We start from the raw sequence: 27,277 nt of genomic DNA on the forward strand, positions 1-27,277 counted from the left end.
AGCTGCCATAAGTCAAAGTCAACTTGACAGCAGTTAACAACAGCAGCAAGTATACTACATGTCGTTACAGAACACAGGTGGCTTATGGGCCAAGTAGGGAGATGATGCCTCTCTCCTCTTTGGGGGGAGCCATCACCTGCTTGGTCCACAAGCATAGGAAAACAGTACCTTGATTGTGATCAGGTGTAAAAGTTTTCAAGTTCTCTACCACAACTCTTGATCAAGTTAGATGGTTTGGAAAAAAAAAAAGGGGGGGGTTTCCTATTCTCTCCCATCTCTTTTTAACTACCTCATTTGATGAAGTGTTCTAGAGAATATGAAGGCTTCCTTCTTGTGGAATGTTATCTGTGACTGAGATATATACATTTTCAGAGGATGCTATATTGCAAATTGATGACTCAAGATACAAGAAGTATACAAGAAATGGAAAGGGTAACTTTAGATTTAGTTAGAACTAAGGAACCTCAATGGTGGCTGCTATCTGCACCACATTGGGTCACAAGCCCCCATTCTTGAATACAGGAGACTACTGTACTATGGTAGAGATGTTTGGAATTGAAGTTAAACAATTATTTAGTGAACCAAAGTTGGAAACCACAAATAGATTAGCATTTTTCAAGGGCCATAATCAAATGCATTGCCCTATGGCTGCTTATCACTAAATATTTCCCAGTAATGGCATTAATTTAGATTATGAGGGGCAGGAGTAGATCAAATGAAAGGTAGAGACTGCTTGCAATTGTTGAAAAATGGTTATCAGTGCATAGCAAAAGTAAGGACTGATGATGAAAGCTATTCAGTAGGCATTAGTTCTACATCTTCAAAAGTGATCAATTATGAAAGAGCCCAGAACTCAATTTCCCTCTCCTTGCACTCAGTGATAACTGTTAGAGAATCATGAAACTCTTTACAGTATGAAATACCGATATTTTCCCTCTTCCAGGACTATTTTTCACATTTCAAAATCAGAGGAAAAACAGTGAACCTTTCACATGTAAATTATAATGAACATAGCTAATGAGAGTTGTAGTCTGATATCTTCTGAATTACTCATGCCTAGTATATAAGAAGCAAAAACAAACCCTATATGCAGTCATCTTAGAAATTATGTGTAGGTATGTATATGGTAAGATTTCCCATGTAAGAACACATTCTGTAAGTCTGGTGCAACAATTTCTGACATTGTTTGTAAGAGACTGACACAGTTCTCTCTCTCTCTCTCTCTCTCTCTCTCACACACACACACACACACACACACACACACTTGAATAGTCCTGAAATGGACGTTTTTAATCCATGGAAATTAAAAGACTTGCTTCTTTTGTCTCCCCACCACCACCACACATCTACCAATGAATTCATCTTTGGATGGCGTATTTGGAAATTTAGAAGACAATATTCTGCTGTCTTTTCCTGAAACAAGATCAATAGCATTAAGCAGGAAACCTTCCTCCTCTCCCTATAGATTCTTCTGCACATTAACTGCCCATTACTCATGTTCGACCAACTGTCCCATGTTAATGTCAGTGCTGGTTCTTTTAATTCCTTCCTCATCCCTCCATCTCCTCTTTTAATATCTAGTATTGCATCTGTCAATTTAAACCTCAGAGAAGGTTTACCTCCCAGAATAAATGCTTCTAATCCTCCCTCCCATCCTTTTTCTCATTGGCACTTTCTGCACCATATTTTAAAAATTGTCTGAAGCCTCCTCCTCCTGCGGCTGCATAGTGACTTGTGTTCTTTTGTCTGAAAGTCACCTACCCATCTCTTACCATTTGGAAATGGGGTCAAGGATGGTGAAAATGCTATAGAAAGAGTTCCTGTGGGAAGCTGATAAACCAGAAGGCATGAAACAAAAGTGCTAAATCATCCTTCTCAGTGACAGCGATGGCATCCAAAACATCCCACCTTTTACCGTCAGCATTCAACTCTTTCCACTCAAGTGCCAACTATGCTTAGAAATATCTGAAGCAGCAGCACATCTGCTATTTGCTCTAGACAAGTACAAATCTTTCTCTTTTTGTTGCTTTCTAAATCTTGATGCCATTTAGAAAAGCTGTCTTAGCGTCTTTTCTATTTGCTTCACTTTAGACAAATTCACAGAAAGTTTCCTTATTTTATTCCTGAGTAATAATCATCCTGCATTAATTTCACTACTATTTGTCCCTTCTTGACACATGCAAGTGGGCAGGGGATAGGACCTGATAATATCAAACTGAAATATTTGTACAGCATTAGTTTTTCTGCATTTATTATTCAGTAAAAGGTACTAAGGACTTTATTGCACAAGCCTATTGAGTTGCTGCAGCTGCATTGCTAAAGTAATTGGGAACATACCTGTTTGAAAACAATTGCTATCACACTTCTCGGCAACTGTGCTATTATTCTGCTTTAGTGATCTATGGTCTTCTACTCTCACTTCTGCATCACCTTACTATCCCTCTCTCTCCCCTCCACCCCCCATGTATGCTGTACCTATGCCTGCTTGGCATTAGAAAGGGGGAGGGAAAAGGAGATGAAGAGAATCATGCCCATTCACTCCATGTGACTGCTAGAATACTGGAACAGCCGCAGAAGGGACCTATTCTACTAGCTATTCTATGGCAAAACAGTGATATTGGGAGCTATTGACAGGTTTTTCTTATCAGGGTAAAGGTGTGCTCCAGCAATGCTTGAAATGCAAAGCAGCAACGGGAGATGCACAGTGTTATAGGATAAGCTGCAGCCAAAGATCTATTATTCTCTTGTAATTCTGATTTAGTAGCCTCATGTGATAAAGTTCAACAATCCTTTCCAGCAATCAAAAGGGAAAAAAAAGAGAAAATGAACTTGCCATGAATTTTCATTCCATCCTAGTGATGGAAGGACACTGAAGGTTAGAAATGGATTAATTTTTTTACTTCTCCACAGGAAAGCAGGGCTTAAGAGGAAGGTTGTAGGCATCCCTTGTTATAAGAGATGTCAGCTATTTGTGAATCAGAAAGATTCTTCCTTATAAGAGTGGCCAGTATCTCTTATTATGAAGGGTGCCCCCTATTTGGGGCTTGGAAAGCTTTTCCTTTTATATTAACTGAACAAGATGTCAAAAACTTCCCTATTTTTGAAGTGTGAGCCTTCTGTAAAGATGTGTGTGTCATATAGTTTATGAATGCCACAATGTATTTATTTTACAAAAAAACACACGGTAACTGAAATAATACTTTCAATAGGTGTTTAGGTAGAACACAAAACTTTTACTAGCTACTTCGATTGTCAAACCTTCAAGTTATGCATTTTGATTGTTCCCTTATTGCTGTTCTAAAAAACTTTGCAATGCTAATCCAAAAGTAAGCAACAGTTCACCCTTCTCCTCCTGACTGAAACTTACACTTAAACTTCTTGTAACCTGATGAGTCTTGAAAACAAGGTATACATTTTACTCACTGAAGAACTTGTAGAGATGTATCTTTGGGGTAGAGGAGAAATAAGACTGTTCCCACCTTCAAATAAGAATTATGTCTTTCCTCCATGAAATTTTCCTTCAACTCCCCGCCCCCATTTACTAGCAATACAATAACTTAATACTGTACTTCAGTTGAGTGTTTAGGAATACAGAAATAGAGTTCAGGTATCCCAAGAAAAGGAGCAGGCAAAATGACCAAGACAATGCGAACACAGGAAATAGAAAAGTTCTAGGTGTGAACAGCTTTCAGTGGCCCTTATCACACGTGAGACTGGAACTCCAATCAAGAGCCAATCCGAAGTGAAGGGGAAGCAGAGTCAATTCGAATCCAAGGCAATTCATGTGATTAATTATCACAAGTGAAGAGCAGAATTGTGGTGATTCCTGAGTCAAAGTGGAGCAAGTGCACATTAAATTGTCACACCGGTACATACCATGTGGATTCAACGATTCAAATTGGGACCCTTGCGCATGCTCACTGGAGATCTGAATGCATCATGAACCTTTGCACTTCTGGAGTGAAGAAGGGGGCCACTTCCTGGTTCCAGTTTCACGTGAATGCTAGCCTCACATGAATGATAGGGAATGTCATCTATCCCTTCATGCTCTCTGCTTCATCCAAATGTGCCACCTATCTCTAAATGTCCTCTGCTTCATCCGAATGTATCACTGACAAAATTCTTATTGTTATTGTTATTATTATTATTATTATTATTATTTTGCAGTGAAAGAAAATTTTAATAATAATAATAATAATAATAAATTTCTTTCACTGCAAAATAATTGGTGTAGAAGCTGCAGGTTTACTTGGAAGTAAATCCTTTGGATCTGAAGGAGACCCCTTTTGGAGGAGTGCAGAAATGATCTGGTTTCCCTTATTCTCCATGCTCCCTAAAGTACCACCACCCTGAATCCAATCCACTCTCCTTCCCTTTGTAACTGTTGCCTTCTCTTAGGTTGCATCCACACTGGGGAAATAATCCGGTTTGACTCCACTTTAACTGTCCTGGCTCAGTGCTATGGAATTCTGGGAGTTGGAGTTTGTTGTGGGGTCCTTGGCTCGAGGTTATGAAATTCAGGGAGTTGAAGTTTGTTGCTCCCCCTGCCTCTGATGGCCCCCTCCGTTGGTCTCATCTCTCCCCAAAGCCTTCTGTTTCATTCCCTTCATCCCTGTCAGCTACATCCAAACGTGCCCTCCATTCTCGAAGGAGCACGGAAGCAAATGGGGCAAAATTACAGTGCAGAATCATGGGAAATGTGGGACCTTGTAGGTTTGGGTGGTGTACCAGGACGTAAGCAAAGTTGCATTCCACACCAGACCAATTCAGATTGAAATCAAAGTGAGCTTGGAAACAATTTTTGTGAATTCACTTGTTACTGAATTCTCAAAAATCAGCATTCACTTTGGATTGACTGTGGATCTGCCTCAAAATGACCCCCCATAGAAAGCATTCACGTGAGATAATACATAATGTTTAAATATGAATTCGCAAGGTTGGACCGGACCTGCAGTGGCTTCAGATCAAAGCTGCAAAACCCTCTGTGTGATAAGGGCCAGTGTCTCACTCTCTAGAGTGCTAAAAATTTGAAAAATGAAGAAAATTTTCATTGGGGAAGAAGTCTTATTCTGTTTTTCTCTATTACTAAGACAGAATGGTAATTTGTGTTAAAAGCAATTTTCCTTTCTTATTCAGCAAAGAAAAGCAATGAGGTCTTACACCAATGTTGATTATGATGAGGATTTCTTGCCTTTCCCCTCATTTTGGGACTTAAAGGCACTCCAGCTAAAATTTGCTTTGCCAGAGACTTCTTTCTTTTTGGCATGTTTATGTGTATGAGTGTGTGTCTATGCTTTAAGTGATTCTGAAATGTACCTAGATACCCTCAAGACTGCTCTCCTCACTTCCTCTGAATGGAATACCTACACAGAAACCATGAAAACAGATCTCCTTTTAGATAATCCAGCTCTACCACTCATTTGGAAAGGAACGAAGAAAAGAAAGATCAGCTCTGAAACAAATCTAACAATAGGAAATATATACAGCCTGATCAAAGAGGCTGGTATATAATAAGGACACATTTCCACAGGGGCATTATGAACCTCTCCATGACAGATCTCTGACGTAGCTTTTAGAAAACAAGGTGGAAACAAGGAACAGCCAATGTTAGTGTAATGTAAGCGTACTAGAGGTGACGGCAACAGTGTTAAGTGAAGGTAGGCAGCAACACACCATGCCACTGCAACACAACCAACCTATCTCCTATATAGCACTTCTTCTGTTAGGTTTCTAAACACTGACTTGTAAGCTCTCCTTCCATTTCTGAAAGCCAGTGATTTCAAATTGTTTTGACACCTCCAATGGCTTTATAGCTAATCTCCATAAACTCACTGCAATACTTTTATCCACCATCTGGATAAAGTCAACATCTTTATATTTCTTGTTATTTATTAGTGGATATATGAGGCAAATAGTCTCTTTAATAATTTAAAATAAGGCTGTTTGTTTAAATAAGCAAATGTTTGCAAGCCCAAGCTGTTTGCAAATATATTATTCAGCCCTTTAAATGGAAAGAGATGTGGTGAGAGAAATGTGTTCTTTATCTTCACCCTTGTGCATGGAACATAATGTTTCTTTTACTGCCCAACATACTATAAAATTGTCGCTTGAAGGTACCATTATATCTTCCCACAGACTGACACTTAATGGTATTGTGCAGAAAAATCCCCTGTGTAGACCTGCAAATAAAGCAATGGGGCCAATTAGAACAAAAATAGTCCTAATAGTTTAATTTTGTTTTCTCCCTTTACAGCAAGCAACTGCAGACTATAGTAGAACATTGTTCAGAAAACTAGTGTTATTTTACTACAAAGAGTAACACTAGTCCCTGAATTGTTAATGTATAAATGTTTTATAAAAATAAATGGACTGGGAAGAGATCAATGCAAGTCTCTGGTGCATCTACACTGTACAGTGGAAGTTTCATACCACTTTAACTGTCATGTTGCCATGCTACAGAATTCTGAGATTTGTAGTTTTGTGAAGCAAAAGCAGAGAAGACTAAAGACCTTGAAAACTACAAATTCTAGGATTCCATAGGATGGAGGTACAGTACTTAAAGTGGTGTCAAACTGCTTTAGTTCTACAGTGTAGATACACCCTGAATCAAATATGTACAGAAGCAAACAGTGGCTCTAGCAAATTGTGATTTGCAGATCAGGTACTAGCCTCAGGAAAGCATTCCCCTTCTCTACTCTTTTAATGTCATGGACATCCACACCAATGTTTCAGGAAAGATGTCAAAGATACAAAAATATGCAATTGTAATTTGCACATAGAACACATGTCTCTTCACACCTGCCCTTTTCCCTTATGTCTGTGTTTTGTTGCTTAAAGCCCATGACATTTAGGAACCTACAGACTGAGAGAAAATACTGGGAATTTGATAGCACCAATACAAAGACATTCAAGTTTCACACAAGAGACATAACAAACTTCAACAAAACTTTATTTAAAGTAAGGAATATTTATACAAGACCAAAAAGGAAGAAGCACAGTACATCACTCTTGACGATGTCACATTGCATCTTGTCTTGACATCACCACCACCATCATAACATTATCATCTTCAAATGAAATGCCAGGAAAGTGGGAAAGGGACTATGTTTTAGAATAATTTATTTCTGTTTGAGATACATTTGTCTCAGGGATGCTACAACAAGGGGTTGATATGATGGATGATCCCTGTGTCATTGCTGAGAGAAAACAAGCAACTGGAATAGAATGATTAGGAATGGAGCAGCAAACGGAATGATCTAAGGGAAGATGAAGGCAATTCAGAAGCTGCACAGCCTATATGGACAGTGACACAAGGCTTTGGCCATGTTTCATCCCTCTGGATTGGCAGTAGGCTGCAACAGTATTCCAAAATGAGACTGAAAGCCACGTGATATCAATTCCAGTTTTGGTGGGGAGTTTTGGCCAATTTTGTTTTTGCACAGGATTGCTTGGGGTTTTTTGGGGGGTTAAGGGAGCCATGGTCTCCTGCTGTTTCGAGTTGTTTGTAGAAGAAAAAGCATGTAGGATCATTTTAAAGGGCATCAGGAGGCTTAATGGAAGTCCTGGGGAACTATGAAGGTCATAAAAGAACACATGTGGCATGAAAGACATACTTTCTCCACCGCTGCTGTGCTGTATGGAGTAGACTCTGTAGGGAGTGTCTCTGATACCAAGTAGGGAAAAGAGTATGTCTGATTAATACTGATTAAGACCTCTAAGTGTAATACTCACTTTATCATTAACACTGGCATAACGTTTTACAGTGGGCTGCTGTATTAGTGGGCTAGCTTTCTATGGATTTGATCACCCACAGATTGCCATACCCCATTTTATTCAATGGTGGTGTGTGCATGCTGGGTGAGCTGGTTTGGTCATAGTCATGTTGCCATCATTGAATAAAATGAGGTGCAACCATCTGCTTTTCCCCCATCCACAGGGCCCCCGAGAACCAAACCCCTAGAAATGTGAAGGGACCACTGTACAAACTTCTAGATGAAATGGGTTTTGATTGACACTGATATTTTTGGAACTGTACACTTAGTGTGTGTGTGTATCAATCATTGTTATTATTTAATTAAGTTACAAACATTGAAAGGAACATGCTGATTTTTAAATTTTAAAAAATGATGTGCTCATTTGATTCCATATCTCAAGCTCTATACAGCTGATTGACTTTCTTTTTTAACTGTGGAAATCTGTAGATTATGATTTATTGGCCATAATCTATCTTCCAACTACCCCAATTCCATCCTTACATGGATACGTATGGCTAACCTGGTAACCAGCATCTCTCTCAATCAATTACAGGTGATCTGTAGATGCAATGCTAAACTATATTTAAAACTGATGTAGGAAGGAAAGCCAGGGAAAATCACAACATCTAGGAAATGAGAATGAGTGGGAACAGCTATTTTAAAGGCTGGCTTTCAAGTTAGAAAACCAGTGATTGTAAAAAGTTTTTGTTTGATCTCCATAAGACCAAAGTCATGAGCACAAAGGAGATGGATAATCTGGGTTCCTTTAAATTGCATTGTAGTGCAAAACCTACAATGAATTTAAAAGGAAGTACACCAGAAATAATGCTGCTGGTATTTTAAAAGTTGTTCACTAGACTGATACAATCAAGGTATGTCCAGTGCTATGTTCCTATGTCACACTTTTATGAGAAACAGAAAAACTGTAACAAAGAGTCCATGATACATCTTCTCTTCTTTCCCAATCACAGAAAAAATCTAACTGTACAGATATTCAACAGAGTATAGAGCATACAATAATGCTTAGAAGGCAAGTTTTCTTTTTGCAAGCAACTCCCAGATGTGACCATGTCCTGATTTAGTTTATCCACCTCCAGTAAAAATAACCCCAACCTATCAGCTGTAAAGACAGCTTTGCACAAAGGAAAAACACTCTTCCCTCCACTTCTTGACAGTGGTCTTCAATTACAACCAGCAGTGATGAAATTCAGCAAGAGTGAAGGATGAAATAAAAAGGAGTGAAACCATGAAAATGACTCTCTGGAGCCAGATTATTGAATGTCCCACAGACATCTGTGGAAATGACAACTGCTATAGTTTGGTGGGTGTATATGTGTGTGCACACACATGTGTTAAGAAAAAAGGGAAAATAGGAAATTCAGAAAGCTAGTATCATCTTCCTGATATATACTGTTCGTGTGGAATCTGTATGGTTGGTGCAAAGTTGGTGCATAGTAAAAGACATATACCAAAACTACAATAACAAACCACTCACTAATACAAAGACTAATACTTACATAGAGACTGAAAGAACAGAAATCGACTTCACATAAGAACAGAAATCAATAATCTATTCTACTACATTGCAGGGGCAGGGATATTGGACTGCAACTCCCCTTGTCCATAATTCACTAGGGACATTATTGCTACTTTCACTGCCAGAACTCAAAATCAGTGGCTTCTCTCAATGGTCACCTCCAATTCTTTAACTATGGCAGTACATTATATATAGAAGAGTGTCAGGGCTCTTAGAATCAGTAAAGCATCCTCCTTTCCTTCTGTGAGAGAGTGGGAATTGGGTACCTTTGTGGAAACAAATTCCAGTGGTTCATTTGTACATGCAGCAGCAAGTGAAGATAGAAGGGTGTATACTCAAAAACATGCTAGAGAGCATCGACATTTCTGAGCCATGGCATTTTCATGATGCTCCATAACCAAGGTTTTCTGGGTGGAAAGGAAAATCTTCTCTCTCTCTCTCTCTCTCTCTCTCTCCCTCCACACACACACACACTGGACCCTTGTTATACGCTGGGGTTTGGTTCCAAGATCACCCATTAATAACAAAATCCGTGGACGCTCAAGTCCCATTAAATATAACGACACAGCAAAATTGTGTCCCTTATAAAAAATGGAAAATCAAGGTTTGATATCTGAAATTTATACTTTTTAAAAACATTTTCAAACTGTGGATGCTTGAATCCATGTATAAAAAAATCTGTGTATAAGAAGGGCCGACTGTGTGTGTGTGTGTGTGTGTGTGTGTGTGTATCTGTACACACATATTTTTGTTCTAAAAAAATCTAAATGTATAAACTGGACATAGAGTAACTTCTCAAAACACAGCTATCCCTTGAAAATAGTTTCAAACTATCTTTTTGGGGTATTTTTTTTTAAGAGTGATTCATTTTCCAGATATGGAAAGGCCCTCAGGAGCTGAATGGTCTCCATGGCTGCACCAAGCACCACCAAAGCAATACCCACAACAGGGGACAATGCATGAAAAAAAAGGTTACAGCCCAGAACAGCTGAAACCCCAAATGGTTTCTAAGCAGCTATTATATTTTAAGTAGCACCAAGATCCACTAGAGTTCAAAAAAGTTATGGCACAAACCAGTTGTACAACATGGGAGATATTTTCTCCAAGAAAGACATTCCTGCCTCATTTTGAATATACTTGAAATTACCTTTCCTACAGAGTAAATTTAAGCAAACTGATAGATTTACTTACTTCTCTGCATACTGGCAAAAACTCAAAGAACATTTGTTAAAGCTGCTGGAAACCAATAATGATTTACACAGAGCCAGAATTTTGTACTTCAGTGCATATAAAATATTCTTATAATCTTTCCTTTGAAACTGCTACCCTAAAATCTGCCTTTGATGTGGACTCTGGGAAAACGTAAAATCCTAAGAAGTTGTTAACAAGTAATGCTTTGGAGAAAAATGGTCTTCAGTTCACAGATTAACAGGTCATCTCAACAAATGTGACCCAAGAATCATAACCACCAAGAAGCACAAATCAGTGGATTTGTGCAGAGGTACTATTGATCATCCACTTAGTATGTGTCAGATTGTCTTCTTTCTTCTCTTGACTACCAGGGCTTTCTTTCTCAGGATGAAAACACCTGGCTGCCTGTTGATTTCTTTTTAAAGAGAGTATACAAGTGGATAGAGAGCAAGGCTTGGATAAATGATTTTTTTATCACAGTTCCCAAAATCCCATAACCAATATGACTGCTAGCTATGCTGGCTCTTGCTGTCAGTAAATTTTAGTCTCCCAAAAATAATTTCTCCAAACTCTGGCAGAACAACAGAAATGTTGAAAGTATTGACATGGTCAGATGGCCAGGCAGAAGAACAGCTAGTTTGGTTTAATTATCTAAACAGGTCTGGGACAACCTGGTTTCAAATAATCCCCGCTCTCTGGATAACCTCAGGCTAGTTTCAGTTTAATTTACTCTATAAAACTCTAGTGACTGAATGGTGGAGCTGTGGGGAAAAGAGACCAAAATATACCACTCTGAGATCCCTGGTGGGATAAAATATTGTAAATAATAATTTATTCACAACAGTCTGCAAGGCTGAGTTCAGCTAATGTTATTTGAATATGTATCAAGGCACACTGTGTGACACTGATAATTTAAACACTTTAAATTATTAAAATAGCTTTGTATTTTATTTTGTCTTAATATACTTATGATGTAAACATTTTTAAATGGTAAATACCTTCAATTCTTAATGCATAAAAGATAACTAGTAAACATCACTTCATAATACATTAATTACACGCTTTATTTAGTGAACCTAATATACAGATGCTATTAAGCGATGGAATTAAATCCTTATTTTCCTGAATAGTTATATGACATGTTAAGCAGCTATTTAAAACGGTTCAATCTGATCCTCTCTGAACTTATTTTTATTTTTTTATTTTAATTTCCTATTTTAACAGAGGTCAGAGAAGTTTGTACTGATAAGGACAGGAAAATCTTGCTTTTGTATTTGATGAAATTTGATAATAAAGTAGTACAAATACAAAATGAGTAATAAATAAGGAAGAATCAATATCACCATATGCAGACTGTATCACGATATCTCTCTGTGTGTGTACACACACACACACAGAATTAACATCTGAAATTATCATTGATGGGTTGCAGGATCTTACTTTCTCATGCCCCTATGATGATTACTACAGCTAATAAAAGCTAATAAAATTATGTAAAGTATGTGTCTATATCTTCAATCAGTTCTTTAGCTTTTTTGAGTTAGTTTCCAGTGCAACAAGACACCACATTTTTGCATTCTATTTCCCAGCATTTATCTAGTCAGATATTTTCCAGTTACAAGCTAATAACTGTAAGGCCACTAACAATAAAAAATATAATCAAAGGTTGGTGGTATAAATTAGTATTTGTATCAGAAAATATGTTTGACAATGCCAAGCTAGGACTAGGCTGAGCCTGTTGATTAGTAAAATTACCTATTCCTAAAAATTTTTCCAGAACATGGAAACTTTCTCACAATTCCTCCTAATATGAGAATAACTGTCAGATAAATTACAATTTCTCCAACATTCTGGAGCTCTATGAAGAAGACAGGAGACACTTGCTGATGTCATAAAGAAAATCTCATTGCTAGCAACAATTCTTTACACTTCCACAGAGAAGCCAATACACACCATTTAGCATCAGAGGACATTAACTACTAAATGTTAACTGCTAAAAGTTCTCTCATATAAAAGGTTAATTGCATGTGGTTAGTCAAATTCCTCCCAGCTGACCAAAACTGACAGCACCAATTTATTTTATTAGTATATTTTTACCCCACTTTTCCTCCAATGAGCTCCAATGTATTCTCCTCTTTCTCACTTTACCATTGCAATATCCAAATCAGGCTGAGAGAAAATATGTGACTAGCTGGAGTCACACAATGGGGTTTGTGGTCCAGTGGAGACTACGAGTTGAGACCCCCAAGTCCCAATCCAACTACTGTATTGAACTCATGGGTGAGAAAATCCAAGTGAATTTGGATGCAGATGCCAATTCTATCCTCTGGAGTTTCCCAGAGGTCATACTCCTTCTATATGACACCATTGTTTGGTAGCTTCCTAACCTTTCTATGTTTCTTTTCCCTGTTCTAAAATATAAAATGCTAAGGCTTAGGTACAGGCAGTAAGAACCTTACATTGAATTATGCTAGTACTTTTGTCCCCACTCTTCTCTTTGGTCCAACCTACCACTGGAATATGGTTTTCCAGAACATCTTTCAAATTTAATTCCACCCTCAGGCTTCTCACCCTTGCTCTAACTACTGGATCACATTTGCTCTATCACCAATTATATTCAATCTTTCCTGAAAGTACTAAATTTTACATATCCTAGCAAAGAAGACCCAAGATGTTTCCAAGAGTATTGTACATCAATGAGTAACAAACCAAAGAAAACATTCTTGAGGAACTGTGCAAGTCTAAACTGACCCAGTTACAACATGTGATATGCTAAGTGTGGGTGCCACTTAACTACTTCATTCATTCATTCATTCATTCACATTCATACTCAGATTCAAGCAGTTCTAGAGAATAATACTGACTTTTCACAAGCTATGGGTGACAGGCTTTTACTTGTTGGCAGCCTTTTACCCTTAAATGAAGGACACATAAATTGAATATGAATAAGAGACAAGTCCCTGAATACAGAGACAAGACCCAGGAACCATCTCTGTATCCAAATCTACTTTGACAGAAACATTACTGGTCTGGATAACAACACCCATAACATCAGAGTTGCATTTACATGTTCATCCTCATGTGATATATGCCAATTTCTGTTAGCAATATCATACTATACACTGGATAGACAGGATAGCATCTATGCAAGAGAATAAACTGATACAAGTCCAACATTAGAAATGGCAATATCCCCCCCACACACACACAAAAAAAGAAGAATATTTCAGTCTCCCTGGACATACAATTACTGGTCTTAAGGTACCTGGTCTGGAACAACAATAAAAATCAAAGGAAAATTGGGAACAAAAACATCTGAATCTATCAGCAATGTAGCATTTCTATGATATCAGACAGAGCTGCTGTAGCCATAAAATTTAGTAGATCCTGAATCAGAAAGAAGTACCATAACATTCAGTTAGGTGGAGAGACAACACATCTCCTTCAACCCTACAAAACCTACCTATTAAATCATGCAGCTGCCCCACACAACTGTTTACCGGACAGTGGAAAGGGTTGGGGGGAAGCAAAGAAAAAGTGCTAAAGGTCCATTCCTGGAGCTGGACGCATAAGAATGACATGTTTTGCACTGTGTTGCTTTTCTGCATGGGAGCTGCATAGTGCTGCTGTAGCATATCTCTGCATGCAGCTAGTTATGTCATGTGGAGGGGATGTTGGATTGCAGTCATCTTTGTCAATCTCATCCCCACAAATATATGACTATGCTTAAATATATGGGTTGAATGTTTCATTCCACTAATGCATATTGAAAAGTGGACCGAAATCCAAAGAAGTTCATACTGAAATGAATCATTTAAGTGTCAAAGCTGCTGCTAGTTTTCTTTCTTTTTTTTTTCTCCTCCTCCTCTTTCCTTTTAATTTTCATTTAGGAAATAGAATTGGTTTCTAAGAACCTATAGTGCGTCTGAAGTCCTCCCTTGCTTCTGGCCTCTGCAATAAAACACTATGATCCCATTTGATGGTAGGAGTGAAGATGAAGGTGACTCTACTCCATGCCAATTCTAAGGAGTGGCAAATAGCATCATATTGTTTTTCATTTTGAATGTGAATATTGAAAAATATGTTAAGCTAACTTTGGCCCGTTCCACACGGGCATAAAGTACATCCCCAGGATGTACTATGGTTATGAAAGGGCGTGCTTTACGCACGCCCCTAACCCTAGTACATCCTGGGGACGTACAAAATGGTGGGCCCGTTCTACATGGGCACCGCCATCTTGACGTAGCTGACGCTTAGCGTCCGCATGTCTCACGGCACTAATGACGCCGTGAGTGAGCCATTGGCGCCTTGTGGCATCATTAGCACGCCGCAACAAGAAGCGCCATTTTGGCACTTTTTTGCAGCGCTGGGGAGCCTTGCGGTTTGGTTGCTGGGGCTCCTCGGCGCCGCTAATGACAGCGGTGGCAGACTGCTGCTTTCAGGCAGTCTGTAGCGCGCCCTACTTTAAAAGTATGCAAAGGGACCTTGCAGCAGCTTTGAGAATAACTGTATGAAAGAATTTGTAGCATAAGGAGCAGGAGTAAGCAATTCACAGGTGAAAGGAGAATAAGTTTTCTGACTATCTTTCTTTTAAAAAAAAGTCTCTTGGAGAGTTCTCAGATCTACTTTCAATTCAACAAAAACCAATTTTCCTTCTTAATCACTGCTCATTCAAATATTGCTTATTTATCCACAAGGGAATGAACCTCATTCTCTTTTTCATGCTTCAGTATTGGCTTTGTCTTTCAAGATGTTAGCTAAACAGATGAGAGGCCTTCATCTCCTTTGGGTTTTGAGGTACTGAACTGTAAGCTGAGAAAATTTAAATCCTCCCATCTTCTGCAAGAAACAACCACATCTGCAGTAAAACAGGGGAAAAGCTGAGAAATGCCGAATCAGAGCCTGTCAGCATAATATACATTTAAACTGGGGCACAGTTAATAAATGGGCAGTTAATACATAGTTAATACATATATTAAGCAGGGGGCCCTGAATCAAATCCAGCTCCCCAGTTGTCAAATTAGAAGAGGTAGAGGAAAAACACAACTGCTGAGAAAGTAATGAGTCCAGGACTGTGCATAGTTCTGGTCTATCAACTTTCACTCTTTTCAAATGGGTTTCTATGAAAACCAGTTGCAGACCAACGCTATAGATCTAAATTTACTATGCACATAAACAAGAAGCTGTAGAGTTAAGTTGGTCTGGTTTCATTAGGGACTCATTCACCTTGGTCAGGCTGTGATTAGTTCAGCACAGTACTGCTCATCCTGGCAGTAGTTCAATGACAACTTCAGAAAGAAGTCTCTCCCAACTCTACCTGTTAGTGTCAGGAAAGTGCTGAACCTGGGACCTTTTTGAATGCAAATCATATGTTCTACTACTGAGCTAAGCCCTTCAGCCAGAAAGCCATGCTTTGGAATATTTATGAGCAGCAAACATGTCCCAATATATTTTTGTATATGTTTCTGTTTGATTGTGTGCTGCTGGCCTAGAATAATGAGAGTAGTAATGCAAAAAAGGAATTTGAGTTACTTCAAGGGAGAGGAAAAAAGATTCAACCCCCCTGTTAAGAACCATTTATGTTTCAGATTGGCAAATTCCTCCAAGCAACTGAGATATTGCACTGGATTTGAAGATACTTAGGTAAAAAAAAAAAGAAAGAAAGAAAGAAAGAAAGAAAGAATGATTTGATAAACAATATTGATTGTCTCCTTTTAACCTTTACATCAAGACAGAATAATCAGTCACTCGACAAAATAATCTGCATTCTGATTTTTAAGTCGTAAATTCAACCCATTCCATATGAGAAGCAATTTGAGAATTTGGTAAATTCTTGAAAAATGACATGAAATGAAATAGTCTTACAGATGCAAGATTAATTTAAATAGATACAGTTCTTTACAACAGTGACATAATCATGTTCCATTAGCTTGCCATGCAGTTAAATGTTGGTAAATTCTTATCAAAAATGAAACCACTACTACCTTTAAAAGGAGAGTTTTAGATTAAATAAAAATAAGAGAGAAATCGAGCCTTTTCACAAGAGCCCTGGAAAACCACACATCTGTCAGATTTGATTATGGCTCTGGTAAAAGTGACTTTTCCAAATTCTGCTTTTCAGCATGTAAGTGCCATCCTAATTTCAAGTATTGTTTCTGCCTATTTCAAGTTTAATGCATTGTTGTAGGAATGTATGCAGTGATGGTCTTTTACACAACTTGTAATTAACCAGACACCTGTCTGCCTAAACCCATGTCTACCTCTGCAATGATGAAATATACAAGTAACAAATAATTAATTTCCTTTACAGTGGGCCCTTGATATCCACTGGGAGTTCTTTCCAAGACCCCCCCCCCCCCAATGGATACCAAAATCCATGGCTGCTCAAATCCCATTATATACAATGGTACAGTAAAATTGTGTCTGTTATATATGTGTCAGTGTTTGCTTTTTAGAAGGGGGGGGGAATATTTTCAAGCCTTGTGTGGCTTGAAATCCATGAATATGGAGGGATGACTGCATTTCAAATTGTTGCTGGTTTTGAGTGCATTCAAGTCATTTCCGACTTATGGAGACTCTCAAGTCAAATCTATTATGGTGTTTCCTTGGCAAGATTTCTTGCCAAGAGGGAATGTGCCTTTGCAAACCTGAGGGTGAAAGAAAATGACTTGCCCAATGTGAAAGTCAGCCAGTGGGTCTCCGTGGATAAAATGTAATTCAAACATTCGTCTTCAGAGTTATAGTCTAATGTTTGTATCACTATACCATACTGGCTCTTTAACTGAAATAGGGCTAAATTAATTGTTATGCAATGTATAGAGGAGACAAATCTCCAGTCTTGGGCCCTTTCATGCAACACAATTGTACATGTCGGTTACATTCTGTGAAATCCTGTGCATTGTAATTTGTTAATGCATTATTTCCCATAGGATCCCATAGGATGGACACATGCAGTTAAAATGGAATCATAGTGCTATACTTACTTTAATGAAAGGGCCCCTGCTGCCCTCCAGACTACAATTTCTAGCACTGGCCATACTGATAGGGACAGGTGGGCTAAAAAGCCATTAATATCTGCAGGATATAGATTGGGGAAGGCTGCTGTAAAGCATGGCAGGGGGCCCTTCCAGTTGCTTTCAGTTCTCAGAAAACCAGAAAAGTTCCCTAAAGCTAATGCAATTATTAGACCAGACTGCAGAACTGGGAAACTTCAGTCTGTGCATCCAGAACAAATGTTAAAGACATTCATAAAGTTACTGCGAGGAAGGAAATCTTTCACTCCTTTGCATGTAGGAACAATGTCATACCTTTCAATAATTAGTCAGCTGAGTGACTGTCACTCCCCTCACAGTGGAAGAAGTGATAATATAAAAACATGAAGGCCCGTTATAGACGGGTGTTAAGTATGTCCTAGGGACGTACTAAGGTTAGGCAAAGTGCGTGCCTTATGCATGCACCTAACCCTAGTACGTCCCCAGGACGTACAAAATAGCGGCTTCCGTTCCACATGGGGGCCGCTGCCATTACATCACAAACGTGCCACCTCCAAACGGGGTGGCGCGGACGTGACGTCGTCGCACCACATGAGGGCGCATAGAGCACCCTTTCTGTGGCATGAGAAGGAACTCCGAAACAGAGCTCCTTTCGCGATTTGCATCGCTGGCGCAGCCTTTAGATGGCTGCGCCAGCAACATAAGGGAGAAAGGGGCCAAGCGGCCCCTTTCTCCTCCTCCCCACCGCCATTGGGTGTCCTTGGGGCATGAAGCCCCACGGAACCCCTTTCTAGGCCGTGGGGAAGTGGCCTTTTGCCGCTTCCCCATGGCCTTGGAGGCTGCCGCTCTGGATGCTGAGACCCCGATCCAGCGGGAAAAGCAGAGCCTACAGGCCACCCCAAACGGGCGGTCTGTAAAGCACCGAAGAGACAAAATAAACTTTAATTGCTTTAATGATACAATACTAACTAACGATACAATGCTAACTCTCTCCACTTGTGACATGAAAACAAAATCTAATTAAAAACATTATCTATCAAGGCATTATTCAGAGATTTGATTTAATATGAGCATTCTATCCCCTTTCTTGGTACATAGTCTGTGCAGAAAATGCTGTTTTCTGTGCAAAAATCTCACATGCACCAAATCTATAATGCCTTTGAACAAAACAAATTGTCGCCTGTGAATACATGCACTTTTTGAAGACTATATCACAGTAAAAAGAAAACTGTTAGACTTACTTGTTGCTTCTTTCAAGAATGAAATTTGCAAATAATTAAATCTCTATTAAGTGTATGTCTAGTTTTACCTAGACTATCTGATGTGAAACACACTGGGAGGTAGGGGGATGGAACAGACTATCATGGAAAAGAATATAACTGACTGGCAGTCATCTTCAATCAGATTACTCTACTTTGTGGTATTTTCTCGAACTTGTTTCTAACAAATATAAAATGTCATTAAATTATTTTAAATATAAAAGAACTACTGTACAGTTTGAGAGATGTTTTCTTTTAGCCCCAGGAAACATGGAATGATACCAACATGTAACCAAATTTGCAACAAGCAATTTTAAAACTCCATACCTAGGTTCTAATGTATGCCAAAGGCAGCATCACATAGCTGCCTTCTTAACTTTTTAAAGTATACAATTCAAATAAGTCATGGTAATCAGGAAAAAAGGCCAGTCATTCCCTTTCAAATTGCTGAAAATAGAAAGGTAACACTTAAGCACCATGTCTGAAACAGAAGTAGTTACATTCCAGCAATGTACCACCAGCTCTTAACTGTCTTTTGCAGCTCTGCAGGGGACAGCTCTAAGATGTAATTACATTTTTAAAGGAAAGATAAAAATATGTATATGATGCTTTTCTTCCAAAGTTAGCTACAAAAAATATCGCTCTAAATCTTAAGTTCAATTGCAAATTAGTTGCAAAAAAAAAAAAAATATGAATTGTGAGTTAGCCCTCAAAACAAGTGCAACAAATACAGTCAGGACATCTGGAATGTAGATACCAAAAAAGCCAATATACAGAGACATCTTTCCCCATCCTTGCCCCTTTGTCCACCTTCTTATTATGGGTGAAAAAGTGAGGAAGGAACAGATGAGAACTTCATTCCGACTGTGAAAAAGTGAGGAGGCAACGGATCCTGTCTGTCCAAAGCCTTCCAGATTTGAAGTGTCACCATCAGAAATCCCCAAACACACTAGCTCCCAGACAACATCAAAATGTTTTTTTCCTCCTTACCTTCAAAGCTCCCAGCAAACAAGTAAATCCAAGTTATAGCAGGAACAAAAAGTAGAGTCAGAGAGGCAGCCAGGAATTTCCGTCGCCCTCTGCAGATTCCCAGCATTCTCTCAGAAGTGAAGATTCCCAACCTGGACCTGTTCCTATGTTGGAAGCATGGAGTCCACGGTCTCCCACATATTACTCTCTGAAAGAAAGAGAAGGAAATGTGAGCTACACAGTTCAATATTTTATCACTGTCACCTCCCCAGCCCTGCCAACAAAGTCAGATTTTTTGACAGCCCCTGCAAAACTAATGTAAAAATAGGCCAAACACACTGCAAAAAAGTCCCAATTTCAGCATTCTGTAAAATGTCAAAAACAATAAACGAGTGCCTTAGAAGCATCATGAAAGAGCATAAATCAATAGAGTATCATATCGTATCAGCTACACACATGACATACATTTTATGGGAAAAGCAACAATTTTATGCAACCCTTTGAAAATGAAATAAAAACTCCATTCTCCTTGATGTCTCTGCACAGGTGGTATTCCTAGGTAGATAAAACAGGACCACCTGTTCTGCAGCCTTTACTTCCAAAGAGCAGTCAGCATACCAGCTGAAAATGGAAAATGCAGAAGCTGTAACAAATGGTAAATGAGAGCAAACGTACCATCTGAGGGCCTCCTTAATACATTATATTTTTAAACTGTACAACTTATATGCTTTCAGTGTATACTGAAAACATGTTAATATGTGAATGTTACAAATAAAAGAACACGAACATGCATCACACAGATATTTGCATGAAGTATCCACAGCTCACTGAAACTTCTTGTTAGTTGTGAACTTGGTTTGTTTCTGCACAATACATATAATGGTCTTAAAACTGTATACATCTGATCATTTTGATTCATTTCTTCACAGTTATGTAACTAGGGATGGGCTTGGATTACACTCCCCATGAAATCTCAGCCTTGCAACTTGGGTGTCCCCCTTCAGCTCTGAGCCTGGATGGCCAGGTTTGAACCTCGGTGAAGGTCTGTCTTTAACTGGCACCCCTCCCTTTAAATCTTAGAGCCATATGCTCATGGAAGGAACAGCCACAGCCTAGTTTATTAGTGTAATACAATAGTAAATATCATTTTCTTTGGAATTTTTAGACTTATGAATGAAAATGATACATAATGATGCTTGAGGATGATAAGGCTTTTGATAGTCTTGAATGTACGTATTTCCTGTTTAAAGGTCTGTGGACTCTTCTTCCACTTTCATGTGTGTTACATAGGTCCCAGTACTTCAGCCACTCACTCACAAACCAAAAGGTTGTGAGTTCAGTCCCAGCCAGGAGCTCAGGGTTGACTCAGCCTTGCATCCTTCCAAAGTCACTAAAATGAGCACCCAGCTTGTTGGGGGCAATTAGCTTACAGTTGTAGCTTACAGTCCTTCAGATAGTCTGCACCCAAGCCATTTAGGGCTTTAAAGGTGAAAATCAGCACCTTGAATTCTGCCAGGAACTGGACTGGTAGCCAGTGCAGCTGCTTCAGAATGGGAGTGACATGATCCATCTAGCCAGCCTGACTACAGAATTTTGCAGTTTCTGTACAGTTTCCAAAGCAGGCTCCCTGTATTTGAGTAAGTTACAATTAATGGCAGAAATATTTGCTATTTTTTGTTTTATTTTTTCCAGACAATGCAGAAGTATCAGTTTCCAGCCCCACTTGGGAAATTCTACATATTATTAATTAGTATGGTGCTTTTTCAGACTTGTCAGTTAATCAGGAAAAAATCTAAAATATTGAGCCATAATATGAAAATAGGTGACAGGGAATGATTACACAAAATTACGTGCTTTTCAGTCACAGTAAATTCAATAAAATTTCTGAGATTCACAGTACTAAGTTGGCTGAACAAACTTAACTTAGCAATTTTACAAGGTTAGGCTTATGCAGTATGTATTTAAAAATTAAATGGCAGGTTCAGTATGCACACAAAATAGCACTACATTTCAAAATTTACTTCTCAATGCTATTAAAATACTGGACCTTACCACACAGGGACGAGAACAGTCCAAAAGGAGCTGGGAAGGGAACGGAACGGGTGGGAGACACATTTTACTGCACACAGGAAGTCCCTCACTTGTTCCGTTCTCTTCCCTTGCATTCCCAATTCGTCCCAGAGGAGGCGGTTTTTGAGAACTGTTCTCAAAAATCGCATCCTCTGGGACAGATTGTGAATGGAATGGAAGGGAACGGAATGAGTGAGGGACTTCTGTGTGCAGTAAAATTCATCCCCCACTCATTCCCCACTTGTTCCTGGCCCCTTCCATTCTCGTCCTGTTCCGTGAAGCCCCTGTGCGCTAAGGTTCATAGTATTCTTTTGGTCAGAACCTCATCCTTTTCACATTCACTGCTGACTGCACTATTGACTGCAGGTGTAAAAATGTCTCGTTTTGTCACTTTCACTTATCAGGCAATCTTGGTGAAAGCAGGAGAAGCCCAGTTTGAGAGAGGTGCCTTTTTTAGCACAAACCTAATGAGACAGCAGGAATGCCCCTGGCACTAGTGTAAGTGTCACTGATTAGGGATTTACATTGATGCTTCAGCTCTGGGATTATCCTGTTAGTTAAAATGAAGGGAGACAGAATCATAAATTAATCACTCTGTACAGTAGGTAATCATTCTTCTGTAGAGCAGCTGCATGCTTGTGTATCTCTGTGTTTAGTGTAAGGGGTCCAATGGGAAATTTTGGCAGCTGGAATATCTCTTTTAAAAACCCTGACAGATTCAATTTCAGCCAAAGTCCAAGAACTCACATCAGACTTATTCTTGATGCTATTACAAGACAGTTAAATTAAACTATACCAGAAGTATTAATGTCAAGTGCTGGAAAAGCAACTCAGGAACTGGCACTTACATTCATATGTGGTAGTACTGAAGATTTTGCTTTGTGGTTTATTGTGATTTATTGTTGATTTTCTGTAATGTAATTTGTAATGTCTGCACTTGCAATAATTTTGTCATAAAAATAACAATCAGGAAGGAAACTAAGGCAGGTTATAGACCGCCGCCGCCGTTTGCTCCATAAGGGAGCCGTCGCAGCCACACCGCGCGGCTCCCTTACGGAGTAAAAAAGAAGCTCCAAAATGGAGCTTCTTTCTGTGGCGCCTCTGTGACGTCGCGAGGTGCCAGGGGCGCATTCGTGACGTCATAGGCGCCGCGACACGTTCGGACGCACAGCGTCCGATACGTAAAGATGGCGCCGGCCGTGTGGAACGGCTGGCGCCATATTGTACGGACAGAGTCCGTATTAGACCCAGGGGCGTCTAGAAGAGACACCCCCTTTTTAAAATGGGACGTCCTGCGGACGTCCCAAGTGCCGGTTTGTAACCAGCCCCCATCATGGATTTTATTATTTAATAGGTAATGTTGTTCTAACATTAACAATGCCTTCTGGGTGCACTAGTTCCTTACTTATTGTATATCTTATCTTTTTCCTTGTAGAGCATCTAAGGCTGCTTAGAAACAACTAAAATAAGTTACAGCTAAACACTTATTTGTACAGATGTTTATAAACAATTAGATGAAAACATAAAGTTAAAACCATATGAAAGAGAATGAAAACGTAGCATAGCCCTGTTAAAAGCAATGAGAGCCAGTGTGATGTAGTGGTTTGAGATATATATTATACACATATCTTATTGTTACAAATATGTGAATAAAAGTATCTGAATTCCAATTCAGAAAAAATAATCACATAACCACATTTATGTTCATAAGGTGAACATATGGTGGCCAGGTCCTGGTGCTGAAGCTAACATTTCTGCTTTGTCATTATTATGAGCCTTCAAATTGTTTCCAACTTATTGTGACCTTAAGGTGAAACTATCCCAGGATTTTCTGAGATTAAGGGGGTGTGACTTACACAAAGTCACCCAGTGGGTTTCCATGACCATATGGGAAATCAAACCCCAATCTCCAGGGTCCTCATCCCATGCTCAAACCACTATGCCATGCTGTCTCTCAACAAAGTTGCTACCAAAGACTAATTGCTAATACTGAAAGAACAGAAACAACCTGCAAATAGCTGACTATGCAAGGCAAAACATCCCTTTATGCTACTAAATTGTATTTTCTTCAAATACATGAGATATCAGCCGTGTAAAAGCACTGGGTGACATTGGCAAGGTCATTTTTTCTGTTACCCTTGTTCCCAAATCTATAAAAATAAAGAAAGCAGTCACTTCTTTTGAAAAGGCATAGAGGAGATGAGTGAGATAACTGTTATAAAGTACCTTATAGGTGCTGTAAAAATTATTAAATAATTATCATCATACAAACAAAGAACGGAGTGGTCAACAGTCTTCAGTTGGCAGCCAGCCAGAGTTACTAGCAACACTACCAGAGCAGTTTGTTACAATTTACAAGTTATACATTGCAAAATTTGAGTCTAATTCCAGTTGTTTCATCATCATTCTTAAAATACCTTCTGTTTATTTAGTTTATGATACTTTCTAGCTGCCTGGCATACACCACCATTGCTGGGGTGAGTAACAAAAGATCACAAAACCTTTCTCAGAAATGGAGGGGGGGCACATTTTCCAGGGAGCAAGGCAAATTGGACAACAATGACTAACTACTATTGAACGGCAGAACAAATGAGTGTTGGTCTTGGCACAGCTTCTGAATGCCTTTATCAGATGTCTTGAATGAAGTGCAAGTAATCTTCCCCCACATCTTTTGCAATACCATTGGTATTACTTAAAGTATTTATATCACTGTCCCATAAGGTAGAAGGCAAACTAGTTTTGGAATCAAAGACTAACACAACAGAAATGAAAGACCTTGCAAAAAGAAAGTCCTAGGAAAAATACCTCAAACAAAATAGCCTAGCATGACATAAAACCAAATAACCAAAAGAAACCTCCAAAGAACCCCATTTTCCCTAAAATAACATTGCCTTATTTTTTTAGTGATGAGAAGCTATGATGGAGTATCAAAGTGAATGTCTAGATTGTACTGTTTTTCTGAATGATTTAATGCCTTTCTGAAAAAAAAATCCCAGCCTAGTACACCAGTGGGGTAGCGTCCAGTCTAGCTAATCTCTCATCCAAGGTAAGACTTATATAGCACTTCAGATGCTGCTGAACAGCACCTCCCAGTAGGAATAGCCGTCTACTGATAAGGAATGCTGGGAGGTGCAACTCAACAACAGCTAGAGGACCATACAAATTGTCACCTCACTACAGTCTTTAATTTGAAGTTTGTTATCTATGCTCTAGATTGAGGTAGGGAGAATGTGGCACGTGGATATCATATGGTCCTGTGTGTCCCAATTTTGTGGTCCCTGAAATCCTATAGCACACCATTAACACCTTGGCCCCACAATTTCATTTTTCAGGTGCATTTTTGGGTCTGCAAATTGCCTAAAATATGTCTAAATGTCTTAAAAGGTAGCAATTTGCCTTCCCATCATCCTTCACACTTCTAAAGCAGCCATAAACTGGCCAAAGTAAGAATCAGAATCACTTCCTGATGTGATAATGCTGGGGGAGGGGGGGTCAAGGAGTCAAACATCCCCCTTCAACTCATTTCTCAGTCCCTGCTGTAAGTACAGATATACACATATACATAATATATACACATTAGACAGAGAGAATTAGGTTGAGGGGAAGGCTTCATACCCCTCTTGATAAATTTTTCATTCAATAGGAAACACATACACATATATAGTGCATTAGAAATCTATAGAGTTGACTAAAAGAAAGCAAGAAAAAAAAGGGGGGGGTGTGTGACAACATTTTGCCATGAAATCATAGCAACTCCTGATATGAAAAGACTCTGTACACTGGCATTAAAAGAGACAGAGTTGATGTTTATTTCCCTCAGAGAGGGAAAATTAACTCTGCTTTAATGGTTGTGCTTAAAAGCATAAATTGAATCTATGGACAATGATACCCTTACAGAAATGTGTGCATGTACAAACAGCAAATGGGATGAGGGTGTCGGAAAATTACTTGCAGCAATTCAGGAGACTGACATACTCCATATTCCACAAAACTTAACTCCATATTCCACAAAACATGTTTTGCTTCTTTGATTGATCTTTGATGACCTATATTTACATACCATCTTTCCTTCAGAGAACATAAAGCAGTGTATATTGCTCTCCTCCTCTCCATTTCACCCTTACAACAATCCTATGAAGTTTGACATGGTCACCAGTAAGTAACACAGCTGAATGGGGGCTAGAACCTGGATATCTTGAAATCCCACTCTAGCCAAAACACTGCACTGGCGCTTAACTACTGGTGTGTAACAGAAATTAGGAGCTTGGTTTCTAAAAATGTCACAGAAAATTAATTCCTAAGCAACACACTGTGCTCATCTGCTTTTGTTACACTTATGTCTCATACGCACCAAACCCAGGTATTTACTTAACTTCTTAACAGATTTGCCTTTCAAGTATGTTACAAAGTCTATCTATTTCCCCGTGATTTCACTGGTTAAAGCAATGTATGATTTACATTTTGTTCTCTTTATATTTAATGTTATTTAAAGAAGGATGAAAACAGTATTGGAAATATCTAGTAACTTGACAGTCAGTTTATGAAAAGAAGATAAAACTCTCTTATGCAGGATTTTGCATTTTCATTTGTTAAAATAAGAATTTGTGAACAATTCATAGCTATCTTCTTGTAGGCAATCACCCAGCTTTTGTAACAACAGGTCAAATAGCTCTAATGGAAACCTGAAAGTTGCATCCCACTGTGGTTTTAAAAAAGTGTTCCATGGGGATTTCTTTGTTTCAGTTGGAAGATATACTCTTCAAGGCATGGTTATATATTTATAATTTGTAATTACAGTAATTGCAATTGCTTAACTTGGATTGTATCTGTTTCCCCTTTTCACTCCAAAGGTGTGGTTAATTCAATTTAATCTTCACCACCTCCCCCTCCATGAAAGATTTTATTTTCCCATGTATTCTTTATTAGAACCATCCATGTATTACAGTATCTTTAAAATGGTTAGGGCATGGATATTGCTGTTTTACTCATGTCCTGCTAGTACCTTTCCCCATACGTAAGTTGTTGGCTACTGTGTGAAAACAAAACTAGACTGATTGGGCCTCCACTCTGATCCAACATGGCTTATCTTATATCTTTCAACTTCTTAATTTCAGAGAAATATATACTTCTTTGGATCACACTTAAAGAGATAGACTGGTTCCCTTGGATGTGAAACACTCAATTATGCTTTCATGATGAACCCATAAGCAATGCAATATAAAAATATACTCTGAAAATTTTCATGGGCAAAACCAAACTTATGCTATTGCCAAGTAGAATTATGCCCAAGAGAGGGAGATGAAGGGAAAGATATATCCTTCTGAATGATTTAAGCTCTGAGGTTAGCAAAACTGAACATCATCTGCAATATACAAAGGGTCAAAAGAAAATGAGTTACCAAACACAGAAAGATAGAGACACAGACACACTACTGAAATCCAAATACCACAGAGATGTATTCATGTTCACTGAATTCGCTACTGGTAGGTCATGTCCAGAAAGCTA

The 27,277-nt window shown here is 38.8% G+C and overlaps 2 protein-coding genes across 2 annotated transcripts in view; both read right to left on the reverse strand.

Moving 5' to 3' along the window:
• SYN3 (synapsin III) overlaps positions 1-27,277 on the reverse strand; it is a 1,385,441-nt gene that overhangs the window by 625,937 nt on the left and 732,227 nt on the right. The gene's annotated exons all lie outside the window — the stretch shown is intronic.
• Positions 1-27,277, reverse strand: part of LARGE1 (LARGE xylosyl- and glucuronyltransferase 1) — a 305,482-nt gene that overhangs the window by 266,545 nt on the left and 11,660 nt on the right. Inside the window, exon 2 of the mRNA XM_042466639.1 lies at positions 19,724-19,910. Coding sequence (XP_042322573.1) covers positions 19,724-19,829 — 106 coding nt within the window. The 5' untranslated portion in view covers positions 19,830-19,910. The remainder of the gene's footprint in view (positions 1-19,723; positions 19,911-27,277) is intronic.

The sequence above is a fragment of the Sceloporus undulatus genome, chromosome 5 (genome assembly GCF_019175285.1).
Source record: "Sceloporus undulatus isolate JIND9_A2432 ecotype Alabama chromosome 5, SceUnd_v1.1, whole genome shotgun sequence".
Classification (NCBI taxonomy): domain Eukaryota; kingdom Metazoa; phylum Chordata; class Lepidosauria; order Squamata; family Phrynosomatidae; genus Sceloporus; species Sceloporus undulatus.